The 20,379-nt window shown below is 38.6% G+C and overlaps 1 protein-coding gene across 14 annotated transcripts in view; it reads right to left on the reverse strand.

Annotated features, from left to right (window-relative positions):
• MARK3 (microtubule affinity regulating kinase 3) overlaps nucleotides 1–20,379 on the reverse strand; it is a 61,153-nt gene that overhangs the window by 8,998 nt on the left and 31,776 nt on the right. For 5 of the 14 annotated variants that reach the window (XM_068192318.1, XM_068192315.1, XM_068192317.1 and 2 more), the window contains 10 exons: nucleotides 17,448–17,504; nucleotides 16,313–16,549; nucleotides 16,098–16,217; nucleotides 15,289–15,388; nucleotides 14,905–15,017; nucleotides 14,018–14,171; nucleotides 12,292–12,509; nucleotides 6,900–7,003; nucleotides 2,148–2,312; nucleotides 1,152–1,409 (listed from right to left, as the gene is read on the reverse strand). In XM_068192318.1, the coding sequence (XP_068048419.1) occupies nucleotides 1,152–1,409; nucleotides 2,148–2,312; nucleotides 6,900–7,003; nucleotides 12,292–12,509; nucleotides 14,018–14,171; nucleotides 14,905–15,017; nucleotides 15,289–15,388; nucleotides 16,098–16,217; nucleotides 16,313–16,549; nucleotides 17,448–17,504 (1,526 nt within the window). The remainder of the gene's footprint in view (nucleotides 1–1,151; nucleotides 1,410–2,147; nucleotides 2,313–6,899; nucleotides 7,004–12,291; nucleotides 12,510–14,017; nucleotides 14,172–14,904; nucleotides 15,018–15,288; nucleotides 15,389–16,097; nucleotides 16,218–16,312; nucleotides 16,550–17,447; nucleotides 17,505–20,379) is intronic. The other 9 variants (XM_068192326.1, XM_068192323.1, XM_068192327.1 and 6 more) reach the window with 5 other exon arrangements.

Consider the following 20,379-nt stretch of genomic DNA (forward strand, 5'->3'; position numbering starts at 1 on the left):
TTAAAGAAATTCACTCTCTCAACTGAAATCACCCATTTGTGAAAAACTGGAGTGTGGCTTAGCATTATTTTGTAGGAATGGGAGACTGCAAAGGGGATACTGAGAGGGAGGCATCCACAGTCATAAAGTAGACAGGAAGGAAATGGCTTGCTGCTGACGTGGTTTAAGCTTAAAACAAAAGCTAACAGGCCAAGATCAGAATGATCTTGTCCAAAATACTTCACCTGATAAGGAGTGTACAAAAGCTTGATGAATATCTTAAAGCAAAGACAAACAAGCCCTCAATTCTGCAAATTCAAGTAGTGGAGATCAATGGTCTGAAGTATGTGGTATGGAAACTGACAGGTTTTAAATACAGAAGAAAAAAGCACAATTTTCAATTTTAGGGTTTGTTGTAACTAATCTAAATCATACATGGATTTGAAACTAGAAGTTCAGTTAGAATAAAAACTGTTAGTGCAGGAGCAAGACCTGCTGAAGTTTGGCTTTGGCTGGACCACGCACCTTCACACCTAACACAGAATCTGCACATGAACTAAAGGCCAAAGTGGGAATAAATTTTTCAAGGTTTGACCAGACTCCTGCCTAGACTGAAACACTAATACTGCCATTACTTTAAGATGGCCTGTGACAGCACTACTGCCAACAGAAGCTTTTGTCTCCTGCCCCTACCCTTTCACCCGTGGTATTTCTATTTCTGTGCTGCCAGCAAGGTTATGATGGAAACACTGATGGACTAAGTGACTGCGAAACACAACCTGAGCTTCTAGTGCTACATCAAATATCTAGACTGGCCTCCTAGTTTATGCCATGTACTGATGGACTACGCAGCCACTGAGCAGCTTTTCCGCTGAGCTGAAATGTTCAATCTCTGCAGCATTCGTACCTCAGACATGAGGCTGAAGAGCACAGAAGGAACAGCACAGACCAAATTGTCTCCCATTTAATCCCATTTGACTCAACTCCCAAAAACAAACGGCTTCTGTAACCAAAACAGACCTATGAAAATATCATAAGCAACTGCATTTTAAGTTGCAGAACTTCAGCCATTTATCAGTGAACGTGGACAAAATCACCTAAGCGATGAGGTATTTCTAGTACAAAAAGGGAAAAAAGACAGACACAGTGCAGTAGCATTTTAAGAGGCTTACCTTCTCGTTAGTTTAGAAGTTAGTTTGCTGAAGAGGTTGGTGGAGCCGCGGGCGCGGGTCTGCGAGAGCGGCGTGGCCTCGTGGGACAGGCTGGGCGAGGCGGGCGGGCCGTTGTAGGTGGCGGTGCGGCGCTCGCGCAGCTGCCCGTGGAACGTGCTCCGGCTGGCCGTTCCTCTGGGGAAACGAATACGGTCAGGGGTGGTCGCACTGCTAATGCTGTGGGTTGAAGCAACGGGAGTTCTCTGATCGGGAATAGTGCTAGGGCAGAAAACAAACAAACAAAAAAAAAAACAATGCTAGAACGCCTTCACACAGGGACTGCGGCTCAGCAGGAAACACAAAACACTACGTTCTACAGTAAAGCATAAGCAGACACTTTTATATAGGCCAAGGTTGGGAATACCAACATTATTACAGCACTGTATGGAATCAAAACTTGCAAAGAAGTTAGGATTAAGAGGCTGCCGAAACAGAAACCTACATAGGCAGAAAAGTGCAACAGGAGTATCCTGGAAAAGACCAGATAAGCCAGGCCTACAGAGTTTTGCTGAGAAGACTGATAAAAGAATAGACCAGTAAAGTTTCCTCCCAGGAAAGAGAATAGGTAACTTTAATGTCTCTCCCTCCACATTCTGTACATACATACATCTTTGAAAATCTTGCTAATTTGAAAGTATCCTACACAAAATTCTCTACAAGCGAACCGCTCCAAGTAGTGAAGTCCTTCGGGATATACAGTTAAAGTCTCCCACAAACTTTGACAATAGGGAATGTCCAATACTCCTAACAATAGGAAAAAATTAAGGTTCACTATTGCAGGATTATGTCACAGACAGCCTGACACACCACAAGACAAATGTAAACGAGACTAAAAAAATGAGGGAACACACATCTTGTGGGCAAAATATACTAGAACAATCTAGGACTAAAATTCCACAGCACAAAGTTAAGAAGCAGTGGGTATAAGTTAGTGTCACAACGATTTCTGGTTCTTACATAGGCCTGAAGTTATCTGCGCCATTGTCTATTGGAGGCAACATCATCTTCGTGTGCACAGAGGCTGACATGGACATCGACTTCTGATGTCGCAGCCGAACACTGGAGAAGGATGTGGTACAAACTGAAGCAGGGCTAGCTGCGTAAGCGAACATTTCTGTCAGGCTGCGAGGGGGTTTGGGTTCAGGCAGAGGCAGAAAGAAGAGCATGATGGACCAACAACAAACTACTGCATAGGAAAAAAAAAGCAAACTTTTCCTTCTATTAACTGGTTTATCAAAGAACACGAACTCTAACAGCCCTCCTCTTCTACGTTACAGCAGTAACTGCCCTACACTCCCCTTAAAGAGCATCCTTACTTACATGGCACTGGACATCTGTAAGTGACCATGCTCTTACCATTAGCATTAGTTTGCAGTGATACCCTCCTTGATGTACAGAACCTGAATAACTCAGAATTCTATGCCAAAGCTCTACGATAAAGCACTGATGTAACTTGTATTGCTCTTAACAGTAAACAATGCATTAAAACCCCCACCAAATGCACTTTCCAAAAGACTCATGATAGCTCCATTACTACAGCAAAATCCTTTGTTTTCAGAATGTATCCATGTTAAAAGAAATTAGTGAAAGTTGGGCAAGCTGTCAAATCTACATGAGATAACTGAGAGACTTCACAGGTACAATCAGAACCAAAAATACCATGATCTTTAACAACTCCAGAGAGGCCAAAAGAAAAAGGCTGCTAATAATGAACCTGTATGTGTAGTAGGTACTGAACATGCTTGCTGTTCTCTGAAGAAAGAAGAATGACTGTTGCAGAGCATCTTGTATTGCTTTGACCATGAACATTAAATTCTCCAAATTATCATTCAGGCTTTGAAGGAAAGTATAGAGCACTGTCTTAGAATGGCCAGTAAGCTGCCAGCTGCATGGTATGTTCAAATAGGAGCATTAAATTTAGTTATTTATTTATTTAGGCCAAAATACTCTTTGCAGCCTTCACATTATCCAGTAATGATATGGATAGGAGAAAATGAGAAGCCACAAGATGTTTTGGGCCTTTCAGACTACAGCACTGCATCATTCATCTGAAGTTTGCTCTAAAAGTAAGATAGTTATAATTCAGAAATTTTGCTCGAGGTTAAGAAATCAATAATTCTCAGTGACAGTTTCATGACACTGCATGTTCACTTCCAAGTTACTTCTTGGTTATACACAAAATCTCAAGTCCTGTTACCAAATTCGGGTACATCACACTCTGGAGAGAAGAATGCTAGTGCAGCTACAAGTGTCAGCTTCCCTCACTTTTCAGGCTTGGCTCCCAAAGCACGGGTGCAAAACACCACACAGCTCAGACATCTGAACTGCTAGCTAACATGCTTAGCAAAACATACTTGGGTTTTGGTTTGTTTTTAACTTTGCAGGATCTGAAAAACTTCATCTGAGTCATGCATGCATCTCAACAATGCTTAATCCATCAGGATGACAACTACAAGCACTATTTACAATGAAGCCTTCAACACAGGCCCAGCATTTACATTACCCCAGGGTTTTAAGGAATTTTCAGAAAATGAACATTCATCTCAAAACTAGTACCCTGAAATCACAAAATTGGTCAGTAGTATCTCAAGCTCTTCCAGCTCATTTCCTCTGTATTTACTGCAAAAGATAAAGCATCTAGTTTTACAACACAGGACCCAAGTTTTTAGTCACCTGCCTCCAAAGATGTGACATCTAAAGGTGTCAATAAAGGACCTTCTCCTCCTCTGATACTTTGCTAGAAATCAGCTTCTTTGGATTACTGGCCTGGGAACACAGGAACAGTGAACTAACAATCACCAATTACTGCCAAGGCTTATTAAAAATCTGAAGCTGTTGTAAATCATTTGTGTTACAAATGATTTAAAGCAATTGCCTATCATTATGAAGAGTGTTTCATGAGTCCCCAAGTGCGTTAATTAATGCTCAGGCTTTGGAGGAAAGCCAACAGAGTTGTCTCCAGCAGAATGCCTGTGTCAGCCACACAATGTGTTAAAGCAGAGAAAGGACACTCAGAATTCTTTGCTTCTACCAGTCTGGCATGGGTCTTCAAGATGACTTTCTTCAAAATCAGACCTACTGACTATTGATTCTTTAAAGTCTCCATACTTTCAGAAATAGTGCCTTCTCAGAATTCAATGTGCAAGATAAAAGCAGAACAAGCAGTGTTTTAATGCTTTCTCCACAGAAGAAAAATAGAGATTTTAAATGTGTGCATCTTGCCTTTTATGGTAAGTCTCCCAAGTTTTCACTGAGTCACAGTCAGTATCTGAGTAGCTATGGAAAATCTAAAATCTAATCTGTAATAAACCCATTACAGCAATTACTCTAGACTGTAACATTTGCCACCAACAGACATTTCAAAAGCATAGAAGTAATTTTTAACTAATCCTTGGATATGTACAAAGCCCAGGTTCAGCTTCAGGTCTTGCTTTACAGAAGAAAAAGAACAAGTTTCTAGAGTTACTTTCTGCCAAGCTGAGAGTACAGTAACATTAAAGATTAATTCTGAAGAGCCAGTCCCATCAGTCACCATGTTGATTTTTCCTGCATTAAAGGTCCCTGCATTTTATGTGACCAGTCAATGCTTTATCCAGTTACAGCAACAAAATACATTCAGATGTAAATTCTGAATTCTGTGCCAAATCACAGTAATTCTGAAACTGTGCCAAAATGAACATGCAGTTTAGTATTGAAGTATTTCAGACAATGAAAGGTCTCCAACTCCAATTCTCATTACCTTTTCTCTTTTTAACCCTCTATAAAAAATAATGAATGTAGTAATCAAAAAATGCATTATGAAAGCTATAAAGACATTTTTTACCTGTGCAAATATAAATGCTCAGACATTTCATATGACCCAAATAAGGCTAGTTTGTAGAAAAAGCAAATTATGTTTAAATATAGTATTGACAATTAAAGATAAATTACACATGGGTAACCAATTATGAATATAAACCACAACTAATATAGCTGTCAAGTGCTACTCAGTCTCAACTTTGAGTTTAAGGTCTATGTGTGACAAATCAGAAAAACATCACTTTCCTGACAAACTCAAAGCTAGGGAAATAAAATTACTTCAAAAGATAGTTCTTTATGAGTATTAACTTACTCCCAAATTAAGGGAACATCTAAATTCCTAGTAAACAGTAGCTAGTAGCTTTTAAAAATGTAATAAATAAATTGTAGGCAAGATACTAGTTTAAGGATGAACAAAAATTGCATTAAACCAAGTCATCCAGTAATAAAAAATTATCAAAACTATTATGCACAGAAACATTCCTTTTTTCAAAGAGTGTTTGGAAAGAAAAAAAGCTATTAACATATCAAATCAGAGACAGGATGGTGAGCTTTAACCTCAACAACTTGGTAACATTAACAAGGAGTAACCACTGAAGGCTGAGACAGACACACTAAGGGACAGTACCAAAGAGCTGTGCTGTACTTCACAAGACAGGTGACTGCAGGCCCAGCTGGCCAACTACACTTTTGGCAGTCTTCAAACTTATATTTGACTCTTTCCTTAATCATTTTCCATTTGCAGAAAGCTAGGAGGAAGAGACAGGGTCAAAATCATGTTCTTTATCCCTAGGTTCCAGGAATCAAACAGGGAATAGACAGGCTTTCCATTCAACATCACAATTCCTCATCAACTGCCAAAAGGAGGGAAAGAATTTTGGGCAAAAACACAAGTTAGAAAATAGGTATTTTCCTCCCACCCTTTTCAAAATAGCATGATATTAGGAAGGGCTGGAGAAAATTGGGAAGCATAGTAGACGGGTACACATTCTTTTAAGTACCAGCTGAGTACTCTCCTGGCAAGGGTTAACTACTTAATTGTTACCATCTTTTGACAGCAATACAATTCTGACAAGAAGGGCTGGAAATTAAAATACCTCAGCCAGCCAGGAAATTTGGTGTTTTTCCTGCCAGCTGCTACTCTATACCTGATATCTATGTTCACTATAATATTATTTCTGACAGCTCTTCTCAGTCTACACAGGATGGCAGTAGATGTGACCACAGCGCAAACACACACAGTTGTTAACTCCGGTTCTACTGCATGCTCTACTCAGGCTTTCATTCAGTAAATTAAAAAGAAATTTGTTATTTCTCTGGTTTCACTCAGAATATGGAGATACCCTGAGGAGGGAAGCAGCTGAGTTCTGTAAATCCTGGGAAACAATTACACTGCCACAGTGTCAGCAAGGAACACCGTTAGTCCAAGACAATGGTGGATGACCATTTCATCTTTGCTCAAAAAAATTACCTTCTCTCTGAGACTTTAGAGCAAAAATGGTATTTCAAATGATCCCAGTGAAGCAGAGTTAGAGTGAAATATAAAAAGAGAATGGCTCAAGAGAGATGGACTTTGTAGTCTGACACTGAACAAGGCTCTTCTGCAAGCATATGCTGGTTGGCCACAGGAGTTCACAACAGATTTAAGATGAAGGCTGCTACAAATATTTCATGTATTTAATCAGAAATTAGAAACTTCCTTTTACATTCTAAGTTTAAAGATTATAAAATTAAATATAGGAAAAAAACCCAAGCCCCAACATACTTACAGACGCTCCATAACCAAAGATCTGTACTCACCTTTCATTATAAATTGCATTAGAATATCACTTAGTTTTAAATTAGACATTAGATTTTTTTTTGGAAAGGTGAAGACAAGTGACATACACCATAGGAAGACATTTCATATACCTGTTCTCCTTGCCATTTTGTATCACTGAATGCCTATCAGCAGTGGTTCTTTCACTACAAACATATGTGTTGCGCCGTGTCATTGCTCCAGGGGTAGTATTATTCTACAATTAAAAAACATAGGTTTGTTATTCCCCACAGAAGGCTTTTCTGAGGTTAGTCTGCATATAATTGAAGGCTTTTTACTTAATGCTAGTTCTACACAGCTCTAAAACTTACAATAATTAAATTACTCAATATACAAACTCCATCTAGTATTTGTAAAGAATAATGCAATCAGAAAAAATAATTCTAACAAGTTGTTCTTGTATTTCATATTGATGTCTCAAAATTAATATTTCTTAAAGTTTTTAATTACAAATGTTCTGAATTACAAATTCTGAGTATATACAACATTCTTCTACATTGGCATAGCCTGTGTCTTTATAGCCTATTTTTGAAATACTTTACCACTTGTAGTTTGGAGAATTTTCCTTTAAGTTAAAATCATACCCTTAAACAAGATAGGAAAAGCAAAGACTTAACAAACAAATGTGGTAAAATTCAGTGGGAAGGTAAACATGGACTTTTAAATATTAAGATACTATGAAACACTAGACAGGTTTTAAAAACAGGGAAGAATAAGAGACAAATTGCAGAGAATTTTAGTAAGACATATTTTAAAATACACATTTTGATACAAGCATAATACATTGAGGACAAGAGAACCAGGGGGACTTAAACTACAGACCTTACTTTAGAGGGGAGAAAAGAAATAGAATTACTTTGCCTCTGTCTTTACAGAGAAAGAGGGTGGAGATATGCCCAAGTTGGCGGTCAATTTTCCAGGAACGACTGAGAAGCTATAGGTAATTCACAGATAACAGAGTTATAAAAAGTTAGATACAATTACTGTAGGAAAAGCAGGGTGGTCCAGACAAACATGCACCCCCAGGTCGTAGAGGAAGCAAAAGCTGGCAAGCTTTTGTATTTTTCTCTCCCCACCCCAAGAACAAAACACAGGAAACTGCAAATGGTCGAAAAAGTAGAAAAAAACCTTTAAAAGTTTTCTTTAAAGAAAAGGATCACGGGGCAAAGCAGGAAGCAAAAAAGTCTATAAAGTTCAAACATCACTGCTGGGGAAAGTCTTGGAGGAGGTCAGCTTAAGGGAATGACTGGTCAGCACCTGGATAAGCACATGTTGAGTAAGGAGGGCCACTAAGAATCAGGCAGGGGACTTCATGCTCAACTAACCTTTTGGAGCTCTTTGAAGAATTATGCTATGACGGACAAGGGAAACTCAGTGGATTTTAAAAATAGCATTAAGAAAAGGTTTCACATAAACGGTCACAGGAGAGAATCATGGCAAGAAGGATTAAAAAAAAAGAAAGGAAAAAGTAGTTCAAGCACAAAAGCAGAGTAGCCAAACCTTTTTTGTTTCCAAACCTGAAATAAAACTGTTAAAGTGGAGTATTCTCAATACCAAAAGATCCTCCAGTGCCTTAAGGCAAAATATCTGCTATCTAGGGAGTCTCAAGCAATACATTCCCTGAGCTATTCAACCTTGAAGCCATCTTGTCTAAGAGACTGCTGACCTGTTTGTTACACATCTTTTTACACAAATGTACAAATTAAAATTCAACAGTGAAGTGCACAACCTCCTGGTGTTAAAAAGTACAAAGACAAAGGATATGTTAGATGGGCAGAACAATTAATTAAATTGTAAGATGCATGAAGCTGTCTGAAGGGTTCTCAAGTATTCTTCACTAGATATTCCCTAGGGATAAGCATGTGCCAAGCATCAGCAGAAGCCTTCCTGGCCCTTTCCTTGTACTTTATTACTTATACATCCCTTGACTTCATATACATTTATTGATTTAAAAAAAAACCCACCACAAATTCTTCCACTTTGACATTTATCACTGTATAAACTCCTCTCTCTTTACTAACATGCCAGCAATGAAAGCTGTGCACCTATGGTGAGTTTTTGTTTATCTTCTCTTGGGAGGTCACACTGTGCAGGACACTTTATGGAGGCTTCACAAACCAGTGAAATATTGCTTATTAGTGTTTGCAGGTCATTTTGTTCTGTGTTCTGAACATACTAGAGGATGAAGCACCTAAAATATCCAACACTGGTCTTCTGGTGGGAAATAAGCACAATAATCAGTGTCTTCCTTTCCACCTGCTCCCTTTGAACATACAATGTTGGTTTCCCTTGAGAAAACAACACATAACATTACAATGTATTGTCATGGGGCACATCTGGAAAGACAAGACTGCAATCTCTGTGCTGGACCAGACTTTTAAGACTATGCATTTTCAGGTTTGGGAGCAGACAAGTTTTGGTATTCATATCTGAAATGAGAGGACTGCAAGGACACGCTCTCCCAGCTCATTCTGAAATGCAAAGATGGAAGCATCAGTATACATTTTTTCCTGTTTGACTCAAATTTCAGAGGTCAGAGGAAGAGATTAAGTACTTCAAGGTTTCAAATTTCAGTTTTGGCAAGAATAGTCTTGGTATTGGGGCCTTTACACTTTCTAGTGTATGACCTTTCACGATCCATCAAGGAAGCTCTTCAGCTGTGACTTTTTGTTCAGCCAATCTACAGACTGTTAATCTCTGGACATGACTAAATAGCACAGGTGCACAGCACTGGAAACTGGTGTGAGCAGCACCCCATTCCCTGATGGAATGACAACGCCCAGGGTCAGGGTTAGCTGCCTAAGTTCATCTTCATGGCATTGTCTGCCTTCTCTGCAGGAGGAGCTGACACAGCACAGCACGTGTTGAGACTTGTGAGCACATGCACAAGGTCCAATCACAGCACAAAGGATGAATTTGTGCTACAGAGTCCTCCTCTTTCCTAGAGAGAGTCTTGTGTGCACTGCTCAGGGAGGCTGTTTCCCATTTAGAGACACCAAGGCAAGGATTGATGAAAAACTTTCATAAAAAGCTTCTGACTTACAACAGCGAACCAATCTATTTAGTTAAGAGCACTGCTATGGTATTTGGTCCTGGATGACTTTTCAAATGTACCACCTAGTCCAGTTTTCTCAAAGCTATTCTAAGGGTTCTGGGACAGCTTTATTACAGCATTGAGGAAAAAATCCAAAGCTCTAAGAAACAAACAAGGAATTATTAAAACATGGATATACCAGTTCCTGCGAACTATCCAATGCCTGTAGCAGGTTTTCATTATTAATTTGGTATTTGCTCAAATAGCTTGAAGATTTTTGATGTGTACTTGTTCAGCTTGCAGAACAATTTTATTTACAAGAGTTTAAACACTCTGTAAACTTTAGAAGTACAGCTTGGAGCCCCTCACTCCAGTCCCAGACTCAGCTATCTGCTCTCCAAGCACAACTCTTACCCTTAAGTACAGGCTTTTATGCTTTGTTACTCAATAACAGTAGCACACATCTGACTAAGGGTCTCCAGCAAGGACTGGCTCTACTGCTTTTGCTGTTCTGTCAAAATATTAATTGTTTTTTAGGGTATTTTTCCATCTCTTCAGTGCTTTTTCATCATATTACAGATTTCAGGACTTCAGTGCTCAGTAAAACAGAAACTCTCTTCACCTCAAACTTTTTTCAACCTCAGGACAATATGGTAACTCCTATATTTTTTTTTCCTTCTAGATGCATGTCAACATTGTAAGAAACAGAATTCCCTACTCAGCTGCAGGAAATGAGTAGAAACTCAATGCTTCCCTTCATTCCGCCAAAATTTCATCTTTGCAGTCTTTCAGAGGGGGGAGAAAAAGGAAAGGAAAGAAAAAGAGTTTGAACTGTCTGGTGTGAAGAGCTATAAAGAGAGACAATTTTAAACACTAATTATTGAGTGACAACAAAAATCTGATTTCCTGTTCACCACCTGGTATCACTGCTAGTAAAAGATCTGCTGGACCAGCTGCACACTGAGTCAGGGAAGCATCATATGGTTATGAGCTGAAATTTTATTTCAGGTACAGCAGTAAGAAATTTGAAATAAGCTACTGGAATAAATCCCCAGTATTTGGGAGTGGCACAGAACAGCAGATGAAAAGATACTGAATGTAAAGTATGTTGTAACTGTGACACAAATCTTTGGAATAAGGCACCATACAATACCAAGTGAAGTCCAATGTAGGACAAAACTGATTTGATTATCTTACCATTTTGAGATTCAATAGCTAAGAACTGTCTTTTAAGATAAAACCAAATCTGAATGGTTTCTGGACTGATCAAGAACAAAGGGAAACTGTGGAGGACCACAAAAATAAAAAAAAGAGTCCCCCAAAATCTTGAGTTCTTGTTCACATTTATGAATAACAGCTGCTATAGTAGAAGATGTGTTTTTCCAAGGAAACTCTTGGGCTGATATCCTTGAGCCAAGTCACTACCAGCCACTGAGCCAACTGACAATACAGGGCCAATAAAGTAAAACAAGTTTCATTTCACTTCTTTTGCTTCAGACTGTCCTGCAGCTCAGGAAGTTATGTTCTCATTTGTTGTAAGCAATGGTGCTAATTATTTATATGACCAAAGAACTATGACAGCTTTTTGGGATGAGTTAAAAAAAAAAAAAGTTCTGTTGCAAGTCAAACAAGCTGAACAAAAGGACTGAGAATTTTTTTTTCTGAAAAGAAGGAAGTTTTTCAACAAAAAATCCCAAAGTTTTAGAAATGTTACATGACTGAAGCATTATGTGAAAACAGATTTTTTGAGGGAGGAACCACAGAGAACACAGGTTAAAGCCAAAATGAACAAAGGATTTTCTTTCTTTTGGCACACTGCCTATTGCTAAACCATGAACAGTCACTACTTTTGCTCCTTCAAATTTTTTGTTTTGTTTTGGTTTTGTGGTTTTTTTTTTGTTTTGTTTTTTTTTGTTGTGGTGTAGAGGCAGGTGGAGGAAGCCCACAAAGACAAAAGCCAGGCACACTCCTTTTGAATACAGGCTAAAATACATATTTGGAGAGTTTTTAGAACTACATTTTTTCGATAATCTTAACAACATAATTATGACTTAAAATTGTAATGTTTGAGGACAAAGATTAGGTGGCTCCTTATACACATGAAACTATAAAACAGGATAACAAAAATAGGGATTTCATTCTTCTGTACAGAGGCCACAGAGGACTGGTTGATGATATCAGGAGTAACATAACTACCTTTTTATGGTTTTACTTTTTTTAATACCCAAATCATGTCTGTTTACCAAGAGCTACTAATGCTAATTATGAATAATGACTACTTCAAAACTATTAAGAGGTAATGTGAATAGCTGACACTGCAAGGGAAAAAATACCTACATTTATTCTTGATAAATGAAAAGTAAAATCAGCACCACCGACAAATCACAGGTTTAACACTTTTTTATGCCTCAAAAAATTAATGGTTTTGATAAATAAACATTTCTACTTACACTAGGGACAGCTGAACTTTTCTTACGTTCAGGAATATCAGCCTTATTGGGATTGCTGGCATTTCCAAGCATTGGGCTAGCTGGTGCAATTCCTCTTCCTGCAACAGCACTACTGCTGGATTTTCTTGACTGAATTCCTTCCTCTTTGAGGTCACTGTCTGTAGTACTTGTCTGGCTTCTTTTAGGATATGCCACTACTGAGGGGATGGATGGTCCAGCTTAAAAAACAAACAAAAGAAACAGGAAAAGGATTTTTCTTCTCAGAAGTTCAGTAACTATTTTTTACCACAATGGAAATGTATTCACACATAAGAACCAACATAGTTAACACTGGGAACCAGAGTTCAAAAAGATAATTAAATTATGGATATAGATGTATTTCAGGCAACAGTAGAATATTGTGAAAAACAAAAACCTTGTAAGGTGAAGGTATAACGTGATTTCCATGAAAATTCCAAGAATTTCATTAAGGTTTCTCATTTGGCTTGCTAGAAAAATGCTTCAGAGTCACCTTAAAGACACTTAACAAGTAACTGACTCATTCAATCCAGACCATCCCTGATTAGCACAGTGCTGCCACGAGCTGCTCAAGCCAATTTCCTGAGACAGGCAGCTGGTGACACAACCCTGGGGCACCAGCAGCACTGATGGCTGCTGGTCTGTGCTCCTGCAGAAGTGGCAGTGGTTCAGCACCAGCCTCCCCACGTGTGCCAGGAACAGACAACTGCTCTGACACCTGAGAATCAGGAAGCCCCTTCAACAGTGCCAAGCTCCCTCTTGCTGTAACAGCCTCCTGGACACTGGGTAAAGCCTGTGGGGTGTGTCAGGATGCTGTTTTCTGACATCTCACACCTCTGAAGAGGATACATCAAGTTACATCAACTTCTTAGTTAAATGTTTTAATAAGAATTAATCAAAAAGTGTATGTATGGATATACACACACATAAAGAATACATAGACAGACAAATACATAAATGAAATATATAAACATATAAATATATAATATGTAGCTAAAACATGTTTTACAATTATCAAAACCCCCATAATTGGCATCCCCAAGACTCCCCAAGGAAAGCAACCTCTGAATGCAGAATGTAGGCCTAAACTGGGATTCCTTTCATGAGTTAAGTGTCTGAGCAGGAGGAAGTTTAAGACATTCAGAAAATCCTAATCTACTATATTGCACTCTCATTAAGCAGAAGAGTTGTAAGTTTGTGAGAGTCATTGTTCTTTAGAAATTGAATTCCTGCGGGACAACCAAGTGACACTACTCTCAGGAAACAGGAAACCAGAAATATTGGCAAACTGACATTTCTTCAAGTTTTAGACACAAGCTGACCTACTAGTGTCAAAAGAAAACAAAAGCTGAACAGACATACAAGAGCATGGGGGAGGAGTGCTGTGCTTTTCATGAAAAAGGGGGTTGCAACATTCTCTTCAATTTGTGTAACAAGACTTTGCCAGCACAGTCAGGAATATAAGGGACAACACAAGGCAGAACAAGAGAATTAAGCTGGTGTATTCAGTGTTCCTCTAAAAGCTCTTTTGAAGGCTTTTTAACAAAACCAATTAAAAAAACCAGTTATTCACTAAAATATTTAACCACCACGCTGTGAACTATGCTGCTGTCATGCTCCTTATACTTGGGGGATGGAGACAAATCCAGAAACCGAGCAGAACTGGAAGTCACTGTACTCTGCAAGACTGAAAATGAGAAATGCTCACCGTGATCACTGTACCGCCGCTGCTTCTGGCTAGAAGATATGCTTCTCTGAACTTTGTGATGAGGAGATTGTCCAGTGCTATTGTTAAGATCACTACTTGGCCTAACTTTGGCAAGTGAAAGATTGCTGCTGGAGCTTGAATCACTTGCATCCAACTACAATACAAACGAGAGTATTAAAACAAAATGTTCAGACAAAACAAATTAAAACATGCACCACATTCTGGGAGCAGGAACAGGGAGATGGAAGATGGCTCTGCTACATGGGAAATTACTGATGGCATGGGCAGCTGCCTAGAGGTCCCACCTTCTTTAGGGTTGTTGTACAATTGTCTTAGGTAAAACTCAGTGGAATTGCAGCTCCTCAAAGGATAATCAGTAAAGAAAACACATTTGTCCTTTAAGAACTCTCCCTTTAGAGTTCTCCAAGATTTTAACACGAAGAGAGGATACACTTTGTAGAGGCCACCACACCAACTCCTCCGGAGAGGAACCAAAAGTAGCTTACTGATGCTGAGCCCTCTCAGCATTGTATGGAAAGGTAATCTACAAAGAACTTTTTCAGGTTGGTCAGTCCTGCTCCTTGGTTCTCTTAAAATAGTTACAACTGGCACATTCACACCTGAGCTCCTAGACTAGGCAGGACAGTAACTGCTGAGCAAACAGGGCAGTTCTGGAGAGCCTAAAGGCAAGAATTTACTGGCTCAAAGTCAGGTGAGAACAAATCTGCCTAATTTGGACTGCTGATGAGTAGAACAACATGACTTTAAGTGCAATGGATTTTTGTGCAGGAATGGAATGCCTACAGTAACTGACTTAATTTCTGCTTCTAACTCTGCTAAGGACACTTTCTGATTTGCTTCTTTGCAGTTTTAAGAATGGTACTTACCTCTGATGACTTCCTTCCTAGGAGTAAGTATGTAGCTGTGATTTCATCATACTTCATTTTACTAAGGGATTCTTGAATTTCTTCTTGAGAATATCCCATTCCTACCATAATATCTGAAACCAAGCAGACATTCTGTAAGTAACTGAAACTCTGATGTTCAGGCTGGCTGAGTGTTCAAGAGAAAGGATGGAGCATTTAAAGAATTAAACCAGAATTATTAATTTTGAGAACATAAACCTGACCAAGTATCTATCAGTTTTAAAGGATTAGTTACTTTTTCCTAATGTCAAACAAATACAGAGTGGTGGTGGAGAAAAAAAAAAAATAAAACAACCCTCCCACATCATGCAAACAGTATTGTGGTCCTGGAAAGTACTCAATTACCTATTCTTTTCTGGTCCGAGATGTCTAGTTCTGGTTCAACAAAAGGTTTAAGTTCATCCTCCTCATGCCCTGCATTGATCCACCTGTCCTTCATAATTTGCTATGAAAAAAAAAAAAAAAAAAAGGTTTGTTAGTACAGTACACCTAGCAGCAAAGAAAACAAGCTGTGAGAAGAACAACTTCTTTATGCAACAAACACTAAGGTCTTTCCTAGTTTTTATTTTCCAGAACATTTCCAGCACTTATTGCTTTGCTCCAGTGAGGAGAATCAGCTGTGCACATCAAGCCAAGCTTCTCCCCAGTCAGCTGTATTCCAGCTCACAGCTGAGAGCCAAAAGCCTGCAATGCAGACCAGGAGCAGTGTGAGAACTTTGACATGGCTTGGAATTCCAAGCTCCACCAACAGAAGTCCATGGGAGCCCTGTTTTGGTCTTTACTCCTCCATGAGGGTACAAAAGGCAGGCAAAAGGCAATTACAAGAGCCAATACCTTCAGTTCACAACTGAAAATGTGGAAAACAATGTGGTGGATCATCCATTAATGCAGAAATCCACAAGCACACCACCAAGAAAAGTTACATGACATAGAAAGCGTAGGGACACACTGATTTTGAAAGTAACCTGGAGTCAGGTGTATTACAACCCCAGTAAACAATATATTTGAAGAGTCATGTGCTTTCACCAACAATCCCACCTCCAAAGCCCACCCCAAATATGCACAGGAACAGTATAGAAATAATGAGTTACAGCTCAAAAATGCGGTTTGCAAAATATGTTGAGCCTTCTGATGCACCTCATTTGTGCAATTACCTCTAGAGTGCCTCTTTTTGTTGGGTTTAGCACCAGGAAACGTTTGAGGAGGTTTTCACAGTCTGTGGACATGTAGAAAGGAATCCTGTATTTTCCCCTTAGCACTCTTTCTCTAAGTTCCTTGGTAACAGAACAAGAACAGACAGTAAGTTGTAAGCAGCAAGCCACTTAAATATTAGATAAAATATTAGATAAACATGTCCAACATAGTCTACCTTTAAGTTCTGTCCATCGAAGGGAAGAGATCCACTCACAAGAGTATAAAGAATAACACCTAAACTCCAAACATCTACTTCAGGTCCATCATATTTCTTCCCTTGAAAGAGCTCTGGAGCAGCATATGGTGGGCTGCCACAAAAGGTGTCCAGTTTATTTCCAACTGTAAACTCATTGCTAAAACCAAAGTCAGCTATTTTAATGTTCATATCTGCATCTAGCAATAGATTTTCAGCCTGGAAGAGAAAGAATGGTTTGTAGGTGAATAAAACACGATTTAGAATGCTATTGGTTGCTTTTACTCATTCTTAAAAGGTGAGAAGCTGAAATACCCATTAACATTCCCTCCCTTGCAAGGTCTTTAGGTGTGCTTTAGTCAATCATTAGCATATCCTGTTTTAAAAATCTCTGTACAATGGCTTCAGACTATGGGAGCTGTTTCACTGCCTGAAAACTTGCTACCATCTGTTTTTCTCCACGGAAATGTATCTTACATTTTGATCTATTCAGATGAAAATAAGATATAGTCTCACTATCAATACTTGATAGCATGTGGTATTCTTGCAATAGTTTGATAATAAACATAACCTTTAAAGTGTTTTCAAGTGTTCTTTTTTTTTAGTGGTGGTATTGTTTTTTGCTTTTTTAAAGTTACAAAGCTATGACAAGTTGAACAAACTACGTAGCAGGACTATTAATATAAAAGACACAGTTTAAAGAAGAGATATGCTGTTTCATGCCAAGCTACAAAGAAGCCATACTTCAGTTTCATTATCACCACTGGTAATTCATTCTCTTCAACATCAATTCTTGTTATATCTCTATCAAACTACCACTTAAAAAAAAAAAATTCTCAGCTAACACTGACCTGCATCAGATCTGAATGTGACCGCTGGGGGAGAGGTTATCTTTCAGCAGCCATTAAATATTTGCATTTAAAAGCCTTATAAATCCTCTTCTTTTTATTTTAAATGGTTCTAAGCTGCAAATATTTCTCAAGACTCACTATAACATAGGTAAATAAATAAATAAATCAGAAAGCTCAGTATAAACTGTATTTTATAAACAATAAAGGTCACACCCACAGGTACAGAAGCTGACACACATACACTGCACCCACTTTTTCCTACTCACCTTGAGATCTCTATGAACAATATGCTTTTGATGGCAATACTGCACTGCAGATACTATCTAGATAGAAAACAAGCCAAATTATGTAAGTGACATCTCAAAAAAGCAGGAGCTTTAACCAAAGATTTCAACATTTATTACTGAAGTTGACATGAAGTTATCCAGTTAGAGCTACATAACCAACTCCTACAGTGACCAGTATATTTGGGAAAAAGCTGCTGAATAACTTCAATGTTATTTGATCTATTTGCTTTCTCCTATACTTGAACGAGGATTTTGTTTTTCCTGTGGAGCTAATTATAGCCCAGTAGAAGCAATGACTTTCAGAAAGGTTACTGAAGTATTTCCATTCCAATACTGTATACAGCTATAAAAGCTTTCCCCCTAGACTGAGCTTTTCCAGGCCCTCTCCAAAGGTGATTTTTCATGCCATGCCAGAGAGAAAAGGGTAAGAAATGGGCTTTGGTTACTTGAGAAACTACTGGGAAACAGCTTGTTTGTCAAAATATATGCAATGAGAAGCAACTATGCATCAGACAGAGATGTGCATGTGGTTTAGTGTATTTTGTACACCATAGCAAGCTCAGTGGAAAAACTCTCTTATGTCTCTCAAGTGTAATGGAATAATTTCTTCCATGACAATTTCCAAATATCATAAAGTTTTTCCTGCTTTATCTAGCAAAACACATAAGCTGTTTACAGAGTGCAGTGTCATAGTACATTGCTTCTCAGAGTCATAAGCATTGCTTCAGAAATTCACATGTATGGAAAAGCTGGATAAAGTTTTATTCTTACATGATCACAAATGCAGTCAAATGCATTTTGTCATGCATGCATGGTCAGAATTGAGGCAGATGTTATGGCTTCTTAAAATAAGTGGAATTGCGCATAAAAATAGTAACTATATTTAAATAAATATATCTTCAGTCTTCATTCAAGACTAAGACGACTTCCCCAGCAGAAAGATGAGGTAGCATTACTGTTACAAGAAAATAACTCCTGATCAGATCACCAGTTTAGTGTAAGGATCCCCTGCACTGGTAAAGGAGCAAGCCTTTCTCCTTCACCAGTTCACTCCCTCAGCATTTAGAGCACATGAAAGGTGTTGGTAGGATCTTGGTAGGTCAAATAACTGGTGCACCAGTACATTTTATATTTGAAACTTAAGCACCAAAGTGATCTTTGTGCCCTGTAATACTGAATCACTCACATGCAAAATGTCACCTTAGAAAGCAGATGGTGGAAAGTTGAAGTACTATTTCCATTCCCTACACCTTCCTTCTGGTTTTGCTTTTTCCTTTATGTACTGGTTCCCTCTTTCAGACTCCAAGTTCAGCCTTTTTTAGTTACTCAAACTGCCGAAGTGCTCCCATGCCAACACTTGTCCCATCCTTTTGGTTTCCCTTCCTTTTCTCTCTGCTGCCATTACCTCAGTGCCAGTCACAAGCTCACCCTGCAGGGGCTTCCAGTGCTGACAGCATGACAAACACCTCAGGCTTTATTCAGGATTGCAGAGACACAGCACCATCACCACTCACTCCTGAACTGCTTTATTCTGCCTGCCTAAGAGCAGAAGGCTGAGCAGATGATCAATCAGTAGCTTCCTTTGGAGATGCTTTTGAACTCCTCTGCATTGCAACAGGATGGCACAGAGACTGCAGAAGTGAGTCCAATCCACGTGAAGTGAAATAATGAAATGTGTAGGACATTAATAATTGAAGAACATAACTGAATGAAAAATAGCACAAAGCATGGCTGCTCCAGACTGAAACCCTTGTCTTCTACCTTCCATCACTGTTTCCATTGACAGCTCCCTCACTTCCTAACCTTCTTGTCTGAGGAATTTTCTGACACTTGGCAGGTGAAGAGGGGAAAAAGCATCTGAGATTTTTGCCGGAAGTAACAATTGGAACATTGAAAAACTTTTCTAAAGAGTGATTTTAAAAATCTGTATAAATATAGGTTTTGAAGGAGAAGTTCTCTCTAGGCAGAAGAACCATTCTCTAAAAGGATTAAATGACGAAAGGATGAATGACCTCTCAAGGCCCCTTCCACACTGCTAAGAGCATTCTGTTGCTTTACTGGAACACACCAATAAGATGTATTTTGTGGATTTTATAATTTTCTAAGATCTGTCCTGACATCTACCAGCGTTAAGAACTCTAAATTGCTTAAGCAGGGAAACAGTGAGAAGACTGAAGAAGGCCAGATCTTATTGCTTGCAGAAAAGAGAGGGTATTAATACACATAAATGTAAGGGGATTTGCTGCTCTGCATCAGATTTTTCTGTGGAAAATGGATGAAACTGAACCAGAACTGCCTGGAAGTCTGTAATGGGGAAGAAGGATTAAGGTGACATTAAGAATGCAAAACATTGTCAATCTGAATTTCTCACACATGGCTACACAAAAGGAGTTTGAAATGGAGAAATGTATAACACAGTTGTATTCTTAGGCTTTGTAACTTCTCCTGTGTTTCTTGTCAAGTGCCACTGAAATAATATGATTACTGTCTTTTACATTCTATTTTCCTGCTAAAAACCTTACTTATGTTTAACAAAATGGACTAAAAAATAGTTCCTTTTTATCTTTAACAAGCAAAGAAGGGAGAATTACCAAATTCTGCTTTTTGCCTGCTAGAGAGGAAGTGTCTCCTCAGACAAAACACAAGTGTTTGATCCAGAAGTCACATCTACTGAAAGGAGAAACATGATCTGAAAACAAGATATAATACAACCTATTGTAAGAACTAATCTCAATACCATGGCACAACTGTTTCTTCAGTTTAGAAAGAGCCACTGTCTGCTAAAACAGTTAACAAATTAAAAAAAAAAGAAGACTATTATGTCATAAGTCTCTATCTAACAGAGAACAGCTGCACTGCATCAGATAAAAGGTCTGCAGAGTGCATTCTTCCTCCAACAATGACCAAAAGC

Source organism: Anomalospiza imberbis, chromosome 6 (assembly GCF_031753505.1).
Source record: "Anomalospiza imberbis isolate Cuckoo-Finch-1a 21T00152 chromosome 6, ASM3175350v1, whole genome shotgun sequence".
NCBI lineage: Eukaryota > Metazoa > Chordata > Aves > Passeriformes > Viduidae > Anomalospiza > Anomalospiza imberbis.